Source organism: Falco punctatus (genome assembly GCF_963210335.1).
Source record: "Falco punctatus genome assembly, chromosome: 3".
In the NCBI taxonomy this organism is placed as follows: Eukaryota; Metazoa; Chordata; class Aves; order Falconiformes; family Falconidae; genus Falco; species Falco punctatus.
Genome location: NC_137582.1, coordinates 80,353,296 through 80,365,978, shown reverse-complemented (window position 1 = coordinate 80,365,978; position 12,683 = coordinate 80,353,296). Strand labels below are relative to the sequence as shown.

The following is a 12,683-nucleotide window of genomic DNA, read 5'->3' as shown; positions in this document are numbered from 1 at the left end:
TAGGAAACAACATGGCTGTAATTTTCGAGGGATGGAATAAGTTATTCTGTCTTCTAAAATAACATGTATTTTAGTACGGAAAGTTAAATGGTGCCTACTGCATGTACTAAATATATGTTGAGAGTCATGGTAGTGACTGGAAGCCAACTTAGAAGACAGAAGTGCTGTCTTATATACACACACACGGCCCAACTCACACGAAAAGGCACTTTTACACTGGGACGAACAATAAAGAGGGCTTAAAGTGGCTGTAAACATCAATGACGAGTGCATGAGAATCATGACCACAGAGCTGAGTTTACAAATGCAGAATACACGGACAGATGATGGGCATATGATAGATTGCATGGCCATATGTTTAATCAATAAATGCATCACAGGCCTTTGCAATTCATCACTCAATTTGGACTGGACAATTTCTCTGTCAATCACTTTCCCTTGGCACTTATTTGAGCATACTTGATGCCATGAACAGCTTTAAATAGTTTCAGTTAAAAATGAACAAGAAGTGAAATACTCTCTTTTTCCATTCATATATTTAGAATATTCTCTCCTTTTTTTACCTGCCCACAATAGTTTCAGTTCTGGACCAGTAGCACGTTTTCTAAAGATAAAAATGGAATGAGTTCAAAGTTTAGTATTCTACAGCCCTATCACCAGTAAAGAAAAAATCCAGCTGCTCAGTGAGAAAGGCAACATTCATTTCAGTCCTCAAAGTTTTCAATCATAAGGAAAAAAAAGAAAGCATTAAGTGTAGAAAAGACATTTAAGAATGTTTGGAGAGTCTCTAACTTCCTAGATTTTAGTCCCTGAATGACTGCATTGCTGGTCACAAAGCATTTGTCTGTGAAAGAGGATGGATGCTAAAACAATCTGTTCATACTTTTAGAACTCAAGCTGATAAACTTTTCTAGCAGAACATGTCTTTCTACACTGGCACTAAACCTGACCTGCTCCTATGCACTTGTTCTTAGGCACATGCATCAGCCATATGCACTGATTTCCAAACCCTGGACACAGCTGCCATAAATATGCACGTAATATCTATGCAATATAATAGCTAACCCAGCATGCCACCACCCTCTGCAAGAATGCCTCGATTAAAAATTTGAGCTTGTATCTGTAAGATGCTATCACAGTGGCATCACCTGCAAATATGATTTTATCTTCATCTTCCTATTTATAATGAAACTGATTTAAAAAATACCTAGAAAATTTTGGTTTTTTATTTTTAGTTGCTGAAAAAAACAACTCAATGAACTCAGTTTAATTTTATGGCATTCTTCAAGAACTGAAAATCTGTGTAAGTGTGGCAGCTATTAGCTTAAAATTCACCTTTAGCATTACTCTTACTTGCTACCTATTGCATATATGTGACAACATCGGCTCCCCCTGGCGGCATCCACAAAAAGGTTTTATATATGGCCATTCAGTAAAATCTGTCCACCTCGAAGCTTAATCTGTTTCTAATTCACTGGGTTTCATAAGGGTTGAGCACATCCTTCAAGTATCAGAATGGGTTTAATCATACATTATCCATCTGTCCTTATTTCCTAAGAGCAGAGCCGTAATACTAGAATTTGTTTTGATTTATAAGCTATCTATGCATTTACTTTTCCTCCTGAAAGGGCTTAATAATATTGTCCAGTGTTGGGGCTTTTTTTTTTATTTGTTTTTTGCCCCAGATCATCTTACCATGAAGGACAGTAGTTGAGCAATGCTGCCTGGTAGCGCAGATAAATCCTGAATATATTAAATTTGTTTCTTACAACTCTGGTAAGAGCATTTTGGTAAAACATTTTAGTATAGTAATCAAATTGTTATCAATTTCTCTATGTTGTTCTCATTACACTTCTGATGTCTCCATAGTTAAAATACAAGGAGTAAAACCAAGCCAATATCCTTTCATATCACTGTTAAATTAAGAATCCATCAAATTGACCTAAACTGACATGTCTTTCTCTCATTGAAAATGACAAGAAAACTCACATTCTCTTCCAGAAGTCAAATTAAGGTGATGTTAGAAATCGTGGGTCAACACCTGGTACAAGCAGGGCTTCCCCATCTGTACCTCAGCACTGAGCTGGTGCTCACAAACCAAACTTCCAGGGAGTTCACGTTCCTATAATCACACTTTGCTTAAACAATTTTCCTCCTTGCACACACAATATTAATGAATTAACAGTTGTGAAACAGGTAACATGGATCCAATGACTGTCACTGAAAGTTATTTCCCACACTGTGTATAGTAATGGGAGATTTTAAATATGCTAATATTATAGCGGAATTTCTTATAATTAAGATGACTTCTTGTGAAGATGCAGCAATTTGTCTTCTTTTTTTCAAGTTTTGTTTAATCCTATCTACGTACCCAACATTTATGAAGTTGTAAGAATAAAAGGATACGAGCTAGCATAAGCAAGGCATTTTTTTTTACATTCAGAAAGGCAGAGCTGGCTAGGATAAACCAGTCATTAAAATATTTTACACAGGAATTACACAGAAAATGTTAATTCCCACAAACATATTTTAGAGGCAAATCTTGCATTTTAATTGAAAAAAAAGTAAACTTAAGGATGAGTAATGAACTTCTTGAGTTTTCATCTAGAGCTTTTAAGAGTTTGAGCAGACCACCTGAAGAGAGACAGCTTTTCAGAGCAAACTTGTCAGCTACATGGAGAGAAGTCACAGCTATATTCCTTCAAAGCAAGGAAATTTTTTCAGCAAAAATGTAGTTTTGTTGGAAACTTGAGCCTCCTGGAAGATAAACTGGTGTCAATGCTAGGAACTGCTTTAACAATACACTGTACCTTTGTATCGTACTCAATATAAAAAACTTTGTTCGGCCACTTCATTATTCCATTTTTATACTAGTCTGAACTGCACATGGCATGTAACTCCATGGAGTTACAAACAGGATGTAAATAGAGTAATGAGAATGGGTAAATTATGTTCTTAATCTTCACATTGTGAACACCTACTAGTTTTTTAAGAGAAGACTTACAATTAAACCATTGTCCTGTCTTAAGAAGTTATTACAAAGTATATGGCAGCACAGACAGTTCAGTTCTACTCCACTTTTATTAGAAGACCCTGAGGGTATTAAGTATACTTTCTGAAGCATTACTTAAAACTTATTAACTACATGTCATATTTGTATTAAAAACTGTCAAAACCCTTTTCAGTCATGTTTCACATTATCTGCAGGAATGCTTTTCTTTCTTATTCTCCACTTTGTGGACCTGGAAAGGATTCAAGATACACATTATTTGCTTGAGGGTAGAACAATAATTTTTCATCATTTAAATTAGTTATGCATTGCACTCACTCATTTAAATAACATAAATGACCTAAATCACAGTAACAGTGAGTTCAGAATAGTTCTGGGTGTGTGCACCATTGCAACTCATAAAACCTGTGTTTGTAGTTAAGAATGATTAAAAATACATGTCTTATGGGCTGTTCACATGAAGAACTTTCTTCAATGCGAAAAAGTTTTTGGTATGTACAGTTCTACAGCTGCTATTTTAATTATAACTCACTGACTATTCCAACTGTGAAAAGGAGACTTGCAGAACAAGATTTATCTCGAGCAAACAGTGTTTGCATCTTTTGTTACAGAAATAGAACACACACGTTGATTTCCATAGGATGTCTCTAGCATCAAGATAAAATTACTCATACTAAGCATCAGGATGAAAGCTGAAGTAAAGCCTTATGAATCAGTGCATTTTGTACTGGTTCTCAGTATTCCTTCTAGGCCCCTTATAGATCCAACAGATCCTTTCTGTTCCTTTTTTTCTTCAGCAGCCTGACTGATAGCCAAGATATAGAAAGAATCTTGCATTTCAACTTGACTAGGCCATGCCCAGTTCCAGCTTAGTTCCAAAGGAACGAAATATATGCAATGAAGGAAGAGTAGAATGTATTAGAGAATGTAAAATGTTATACCTAGGCTAACAGGGAAAAAGGAAGTTTTTAAGAAGTTTTCATTAAATCTTCAGATAGTGTTGAAAGACACCCCCCCAAAAAACTCTTTGAAACACCAAATCAAATTAAACCATGCTCAAAATAAAGACAAACTTTTCAAAAAAACCAGAAGAATATACGGATAAACTTTCTGAGGCTGATATATAGATTTTTATAACACAGCATTCAGTTCTGGAGCATACATCTCACAAATGAGTATGAATCACAGCCAAAAATAATCAATAGTAATTAAAAGAAAATGTGCAAGTTCAAAAAGAAAGGAAGCCAAAATCTCAGTCAGAAAAAAAGGTTCTTTTCCAGCAGGGGAGGAAGGAAGGCAACGGAAGAATCAGGGTAGCAGAGGCAACAGGAGGTTCAGAGGTATGAAGGTCATAGGAAGAGGCAAGGTCTGTCAGACGCGCTTGGTGTATGAAGGGAATGATGCACAACAGTAAACTGTTGGGGGAAAAGAGTAAAAGGACAAAATTAAAAATATTGTGTAGGTAAGACAGCAGAATGGCTAGCATGCTCAGTAATGTTAAAGAATCAGAAGCCGAAAGGAGGTGTAGGTGTGTGGGCACGTGTACTAAAATTCAGAATCCTACAGATGCTCTGAGACTACCTACCTTGGTTCATGTATCAACTAACTCAATCCCAACAGCACAACACCTACAGATATTCAGCATGTCTATGAATACTGCTTTACTTGACCTGAATTTTCATTCTCCAGAAAGTACAAGACAGATGCTGTTGGTGATTCAACTTCATTCTTTAGCCTCACATCAGACTGGATGAGTACAAGGAGTGATGGCAGTATAAGCCTCTTAAGTCACACTTGCAGGTTTTCTCACTTTAAAGACCATCTCTAAGAAAGAAAAGGCTGGGTCACTTGGTAGATGCCTTCTGAGGCAGTGCATTATGACAGGCCAGCAAAATTCCCTACTCAGCAGCCTGCAGTTCTCAGTTAATTTAGAACCATATGTAAGAACATGTAATTTCCTTTCTGTGAGTTTCTCTACCTATTTTTGCTTCAAATTAACAAAATCCAACCCTTACAGATTATCGCTAATGACTGTGAAAGTCTAGATAGATATCTAAGGTGACTTAAGAAATATTACTGAAGTCCTTGTGAAAACTGTCACAGCTTTTGTCCAGTGGCTGGTAACACCTGTTAATATAACGATGATACAAAGAAAAACTACAAAAACTAGATACAGTGACAAGGCTGCTTTCTGCTCTCCTTGTTCCTTAAAATTAACCTTGTATTATCCATCAACTAGTAGTATACATGTCATCCATACAAAGTAACTGGGAAATGCTTATACCCACTTCTTCATCCCTTTCAAACTTTCTGGTTAAGTAATGATTTTTTTTTTTGATCTATAGTTAAAAACAAAGACACATTCAAATCATGATTTAACTTCTTTAATGACAGAACACTTTCCAAAATTTAAAAATCCATCAGTTGTTGAGCCCTTCCCCACAGTGAACCCTGAGTTCACTAGTACTTTATCCAGAGTCAGAGTGAAGAATTTCAGGATCTCACTCTATATGAAGAAGAATTGTTTATTCTTTTTCAAACAGCTTTTAATTTCTTACTGCATTTCTTAATGATAGCATAACAAGCCAAATAAAAGGTTAATCATGGAGGTTCACAGGAATATTGCATTTATTCTAATGAACTAGCAGAAAACATTTCAAGGCAGCATGTTTTAGTTACTCGTCTAGGTGCAGCAGTCTCCCAGTATATGCATTCTTTACCTGAGGTAAGTAGCGCAGAGCTCACTATTGGCTCATTTATTGGAAACTTCACAGGTTTTGTGACATAATCAAACACCATGCAACAGAGGTGACAATCTCCGTTTCTGCATTCCCAAAGTGCAGTCAATCTTTGAATCACAGGCCATGAACAATCTGATTAGTAAGATAAGGAAGGAGAAAGTCTCCCATAAACATATCATTTTAGACATGCACACAACAAGCAGCTAAAGGCCTACCAGACCAAAAGTTAAGAGGAAAAGTCATGTAATGAGAATAAAAAGATTAAAGAGCAAAAACTGTGAGGAACAATTGCACTCTTGTTTGTGGAAGAGATTCTTACCATTAGAGTCAGAAAAGCCCAAGTATCTTACTAAAGGCCCTATTCATGAATGACTTACACTCCACATAAGTTTGGAAAACTCCATGAAGAGCGATTATCACTGTCCTCTATGAAATGAAAATTCCTCAACATGCGTTTCCCAGAGCACAATGGGAGAACTGTGTGTTTGCTGGGAAGGAATGAGGGGTGAGACACAGTGCCCCACAGACAGTGGCAGATCGTAAGGAACAAGAATTTAAACTCCGTATGATCACCATATTTTAGTTTCTGAATGGGAATCTCATCTTGTGAAAGACTTAACTGCTGCCAACAGTCATCCACTCAGCAAAGACGACCACAATCCTCATCAGAGAAAGCTGTTTTGAGAGTGATTTCAGAACAAACATGACTTTCATCAACAGCTAGCATCAGTAGCTTATCCTCCTTCCCACCTTGTTCCATGAGAAAACACATTGACTAAGGTTACTTAGGAAGACTGAAAATTTTGTCCTTCTTTGAATCTACCGCCAAAGACCTATTTGCACTGCTGGAGGCATTCTCAGGCAATAAAAAACATCATTGCAAAACCCTGTTCTTATACCACTAATCACTACGGTATCTAAGCGCCTTTCAGAATGGCATTAGTCAATATAATTAGCATCTGTCATATGTGCTGCTTTCTCTCATGGGTATGTCTATACACATTTCTGTTGTGTAAATCTATACATCTATCTTTATCTAAGTAGAACACAGCATAATTATAAAGCTAAACTTGTCCCTCTTCAACACTGATGCTTTTAAGTTTAAAATTAGTACCCACTAAACACTATTCTTTTGCTCTCAGTAAACTGAGGATAACAAAAGGTCACGTTATGTTTCCATGTACAAGCTTAATCAAAATCTTTTGGCTGGGATATTGTTTATTTAAGAGCAAATGATCAGGCTGATAAAATCAGAGTTGCATTGATTAAAGGGTACTTGATCACCAAGGTAGATCTGGAAAGCATTGCAAAATAACAGTGGTAGAAACTCAAATGAAGCAGAAATATTAATGCAAGGAAGGCCACAATAGATTTTTATTAAAGAAAACACTGTATGCAAGCTGATGGTATCTAGCAAAAAAGAAAAAAAAGATTTAAAGTATGATATGATATGATGCATACGCCAGTAAAAATGAATTAGGGTTAATCCTCACTAAGATTCTGTTTTCTGTTAGTATGAACCCCTTTATTTCCTTCTCTTCCCCCCAGTAAAACTTGTCAGTCTGTATTTCCTCAGCACAGATTTTGAAAATAATGCTTTAGATTTAGCTGGCATCCAACAGCAAACACACCAACATTGAGGTATTGGAGTAATTGCTACCTGCAGAATAATTCTGGTAAAGAAAATGTCCCAGAAAAAGATATTTTGTCAAATTAGCAGCTAATAGAGACGTTTCTCTATCCCATGGTTAGGAGACACCCTCCTAACTTTCAAAGGAAGCGTGTCCATGAGATGCCATAGCGTGCAGAGCTTTGCTGATTTCACGGGATCTACATTGGTGTGCAGGGCAAGCCCACGGGGAACACAATAACCGATCAAAGGCTTGGACTATATACAAAGACTTAAAGACAGTCGATGGGTAAGCATGAAAAAGTAGCATGAAAACATGCTTTTAACAAATGCACAAGGATGTGGAAAATACCGTATTTCTTTGTCTGATAACTGTTACACCCCAAGGGGAAGAGCACACAAAGGACTATCCAGAGATGGCAAGGAAGATGTACCCATTAGGACAGGAAGGCCTTTGAACAGTGTACAGCTCCTGTAAATGGCTTAGTTTTCCTAAGGCAGACCCTGTAGTTTTCAACCTAGACTGACAGACCTACTGACTCTCAAAGGAACTCTGTCTCTGACTCTCAAAGGAACTCTGTCTCTGGAGAGACAGAAAAAATGTTAGTATAGAAAACCAAACGTGGAGAATTAATACAATTAAATCAGATATTTGCTTCCAGCTGCACAAAGTCACAAGGTTTAATGGTTGTTTTTAAATGCTTCCACACAACGGCCAGGTGTTATCTGCAAAACTGTCTTCAAACAAGTGGGTTTTTTTTCTTTATAATACTTAGTTACACTGCATTGGACATTTTAAAAGACAACAGGCTGGAAAAATGGGAAAAAACAGACATGTATGTCTAGAAAGCAGAGAAGAAAGTCTGGAAAAGCTAACCCTGAGAGTAACCATCAAAAGAGCGGAAAGGCAAATACATGTATTTTCAAACATACGTTTAGGTACCAGCTCTGTTGGTGTTGCAACATCTGCTTCTCTGTAACACACTGTTGGATCCACAATGTCTCTGTCAGGAGGAGGGTAAGGTGGGGGTGGGGGGATCACTAACTGGGGTGGACCACGAGCGGTGCCTCTAGGAGGCTTTTGTGGCACCTGCCGTCCATCACCTACAGGGGGATTAATTGACTAGTTACTTCATTGCAAGATAATGATTGGTTTGTTTATTGTTATTTTTGAAACACACATTAATTTCCCCTTACATCCGAAGTCTCTCTGGATACAATTCTGCTCTTATTTACCCCCAGATAATTAAGGGAGAAGGAAAAGCTTCGTCTCTCTTAAACCAACAGCAATGGGACCAGAATAGAGCCCAGCACATGCATGTACATCATTACTAACAGTTAAAATCACCAGTTTTGGCAGACAAAAGGAAGGAGGAAAAATAGAAATTTAATTGAAAAATGCTACGTAAGAAAATGTGAAAAATGTGGGGGGGGTTATCTTCTTAAGTGCCAAACTGCCTGAATTTTTGACCTCTAGGATACTTTATGTGACTGTTTTCCTGACTCTTTGATAGAAAGATGAAGACGCCTCAGGTCAGTATTTTTGAAGTAGGTATCTTGACAAGTTTTTCTTTTCTTTCTCTGAGTAGGTTTTCTTTCTTATTTGGACATTGTGGAAAAGCAGATGATTAAGTTGTTTTTTGCAAAACAGTGTTTAAAGCTATCAAAAGAAATGCTCATAACTTTGGCTGGGGGCTTACATCAATACTATGTGCAATAACTAAATAAATACATGCACCTTTGCACTATATTAAGCATTTGCAATGTTAAAAAGCTGATGCCAGTCTGAAGTGTACAGACCTAGAGCTACTGCAGTTCGGAAAGTCCTTAAGAGGCTGAAAATTCATTGAGGAACTGTGACTACCTGCCTGTTCTGCTCTCATACCCTACCTTCAGCATCTCCTGTGGTCATTGCTGAAGACAGATGCTGGCAGAGATGGACCTCTAGTCTGATCCACTTCTGATCATTCCCATACTCAGGGTCATGCTTTGGTGCTGCTGAGAAGGGAAGTGGTGCCAAGAGGGAGGAAAAAAGTGTAAACTACTACGATTTTCTATTTAGGAGTCACTAGCTTCCAGAGATTCAAGACAATTTAATGCTGGCAAACATGCAGACCCCTTTTTACTGCTTTGAGAAAACTGGGCACAATACTTTGGGGTCACATTAAGTGATTCAGTATTGAATACTGAAGTGAATTTGCTACTCTGAGAATATTTCTGATAGGATCTTCTGCTGTGAGTCATGTGGCTAGCATGGGAGCTTTAATCCTTTTTCCATCATGTGGCTGCCTATTTCTTGCAGCACGTTTTTCCCCTCACTACAGTCTTGCTTTTTTCACAGCTTTTCTCTCTTGCTTTCAGAGCCATCTGTGCTTTCTCATTGTTTTCTTGCAAGGGCCCCAAAGAGAGGCTGTTTTACCAACCTTCCCTTGCTGTAACATTTGTGTTAATGAACGCATGATTCAAGCAGGTAGCAGAAAATGAAAAGCACTGAAGACAAGGCTACTGTGCGACAAGTTCTTTGTTGGTATAAAATAATAAGGCTCCATTAAAGTAAATGATACTACAGAATCCTACATGGGCAGTCTGGCCAGCAAGCACTCACATACACACTACTGAAAAGACTAGAAATGGCTCTGCTCTGCTCTGCTTTATTTCATCTGTAACATTTTGAGCACCGATACAAAATAAAACAAATACTTACAAAAAGTTAAAGCACCAAATGTCATCAATAAGTGACCAGCAATAGGGCAAATCATGAGGAGTGACAGACTCTGACATCTGAAATGGTTAAAGGTAAGCCAATTTGCTGAAAACTCCTGTGTTATATGGCACAGCGAAAACGTTACCGTTAGAGGTTTTAAATAAGAGATGTCAATGGAGTTGAACATGTCACAAGATAATGGACTCCTGCTGCTACATAAATGCTGAGGCATTAAATGTGAAGCATTTACTGAAAATAAATGTTGGACCAAAGCCAAGAGGTTTCTTTCTAAACTGTGAGGCATTTGTAATGTAAGCAATTATGTATGACAGGATGTCATATCTGCATGTCTTAGGCACTTTATGAAACATGAGGTCAAAGGCACAGACTGAAGTGCACTGAGTGCATTATGGCACTTGAAGAATGATTCTCTTAATGTACTGAAAAATGAGTTCAAATATGTGGGGTTATTATCTCATATCTTCACCCATCATAAAATCACTTTGTTTGCTAAAAGCGTAATTTTGGGGTCCTCACTCGGGCACAGATCCCACTGATCTGAATAAGCCAGGAGTCAGATAAAAACACAGGTCTGGGAGAACGTTTTCCACTCTTCCTGTATAGGAATAAATGTGGTGTCACATACAGCTGAAGTTTCTTTTGTTGTCTCCATATATGTAATGGCATTCCTTTGAGAGTACCAGTTCTTTTCTGCTACTGATTAACTAAAGGCTCAGCAGAAATTGATTTATAATAAAACTGAAAACTAAATTAAGAAGAAAAACTTCATTGAATATGGTCAGTTCATATCAAACTGTTGGAGGACTACAGGAAAAGAAAGTGTCTTCAGACTTTAGGAACATGAGAAGATATTGAACCAGCCTGACTGTACTTCAGTTCTAGTAGAACCCCATGGCTTCAGACGCATTCAAAAATGTCTGGCCTATCTCCATCTAGTAGCATTTCCATTTACTACTTCTGTATTTCCGTTTACTAGCAAAACCACCATGACCTTAAAGATGCAGAATAGGCCCAGGGCTGTGGATATCCAGCTTATATCCAACATTCAAATCATCTGATGAGCGTTATGTACCTTTTACTACTCTATGGTACTCTGAATGGTAGCTTAATTTAGAAAAAAAAAGAAAAAAAAAAAGATGTAATTCACAAGCACTTGTTTCCAGACTTTCATTCTGCAGAGCAATGTGTTTTTTTCCCCAGGTTACAGAAGTTTCTCAATTCACAGCATAACAGAATCAAGGAAACTTTGAACACTGAGTATTGAAAGCAGATGCATAGGATTATACAGAAGAAAAGAACACCTCTCACCCATTGTGCTCTTCCTCTTGTCTTCCCTCTCTTCTGTCCTGTTTGGCATGGCAGGAGTGGGTGGTGCAGATGCAGTTGGTGGAAGAGGGGCACGCCTCTTCTTTTTCTGTAAATCGTTTAGGGATGTTCCTTGTGAAATCTAGCAAAGTTGAAAAACAGGCACAGTAAAGCATAATTTTTGTTGATGTAAATTATCAGTAACAACAAAGAAATGTATTTGTCATATGACCTAATTTCTCAGCATAGTATATTTATAATGAGCATTTATAGTGACAACAGGAGATTAAAAAGACAGATCAGGAGAAGTATAATAACATCGCACTCAAAGAAGGAAAGGGACAAGAACTGCAGATGAACATCACAGCAGAAATATCAGCTTGGTAGACATTTGATGTTTTTGGTAAAAGAGAACTAGAGAGCCCAACACTTGGCAACACACAGTATGACACTACGTGTGCTGTTACGTTTGAGCCACAGCATGATCTTGTTTTTCCATTGTTTTTTTCAGATCTTTAATTATGGTTAAATACTCCAATCAGTACATGTAGGGAGTAAACTCTCACTTCTTTCATTTTCCTCTCAAATTCTTGTTTGAGGACTTCAGAGAGCCTAGTAAGAATTGAAAGTTTGTTTGCGTGATGATATGAGATCATACTGTACTCTGTCTACTGAACTTCAGAGACAAACTCCTGTAACGCCTCGGCTTCCAATACTTGTAACATGCTGGCTGGGAAGCCAAGACTTCATTACCGTTTACACTGCTTTTAAAAATACGAAAAAAATTATTACAACTGACGTGGGTTTCACTGAGTTGCATAATATTTTCTGTAGCTTGTTGGAACTCAGCCTTTTCTGGAAAAATAATACTAATACTACTAATAATAAAAACAGAAACATGTAGGAAAATCTGTTGAATTTTTGTATTTGAAAAGTCCTGACAACACTAGACAGAACCAGGCTTAGCTGAGGCAGAGGGTAATGGGAGCCGCCCGCACATGGTGTGTTGTTGGCATTCGTCACTCTTCGCTTGCATGACTTCTCTGCTCTGCCTGTCCTGATACTCCCCATAGCTGAAGAAATCTAATATACAGAACTGTCTAGTGGTTTTCTAGTATTTTAAAAGCCTAAATAATAATAATAGTCTTTCCTTTAATCCAGAGTATTAATGAAGCCTTAAAATACATTTGTTGTGGGAGAGTTCACTGAACAAATAGTAGCTTCATACTGCTCAAAGCCATCATCAGAGTTCAGAGGAAAGGCAGTCATCTA

At 37.6% G+C, this 12,683-nt stretch overlaps 1 protein-coding gene across 2 annotated transcripts in view; it reads right to left on the bottom strand.

Moving 5' to 3' along the window:
- COBL (cordon-bleu WH2 repeat protein) overlaps positions 1-12,683 on the bottom strand; it is a 264,865-nt gene that overhangs the window by 83,631 nt on the left and 168,551 nt on the right. Inside the window, exons 12-13 of one of the 2 annotated variants that reach the window (XM_080379027.1) lie at positions 11,415-11,553; positions 8,315-8,485 (exon numbers count right to left, since the gene is read on the bottom strand). In XM_080379027.1, coding sequence (XP_080235153.1) covers positions 8,315-8,485; positions 11,415-11,553 — 310 coding nt within the window. The remainder of the gene's footprint in view (positions 1-8,314; positions 8,486-11,414; positions 11,554-12,683) is intronic. The other variant, XM_080379028.1, reaches the window with a different exon arrangement.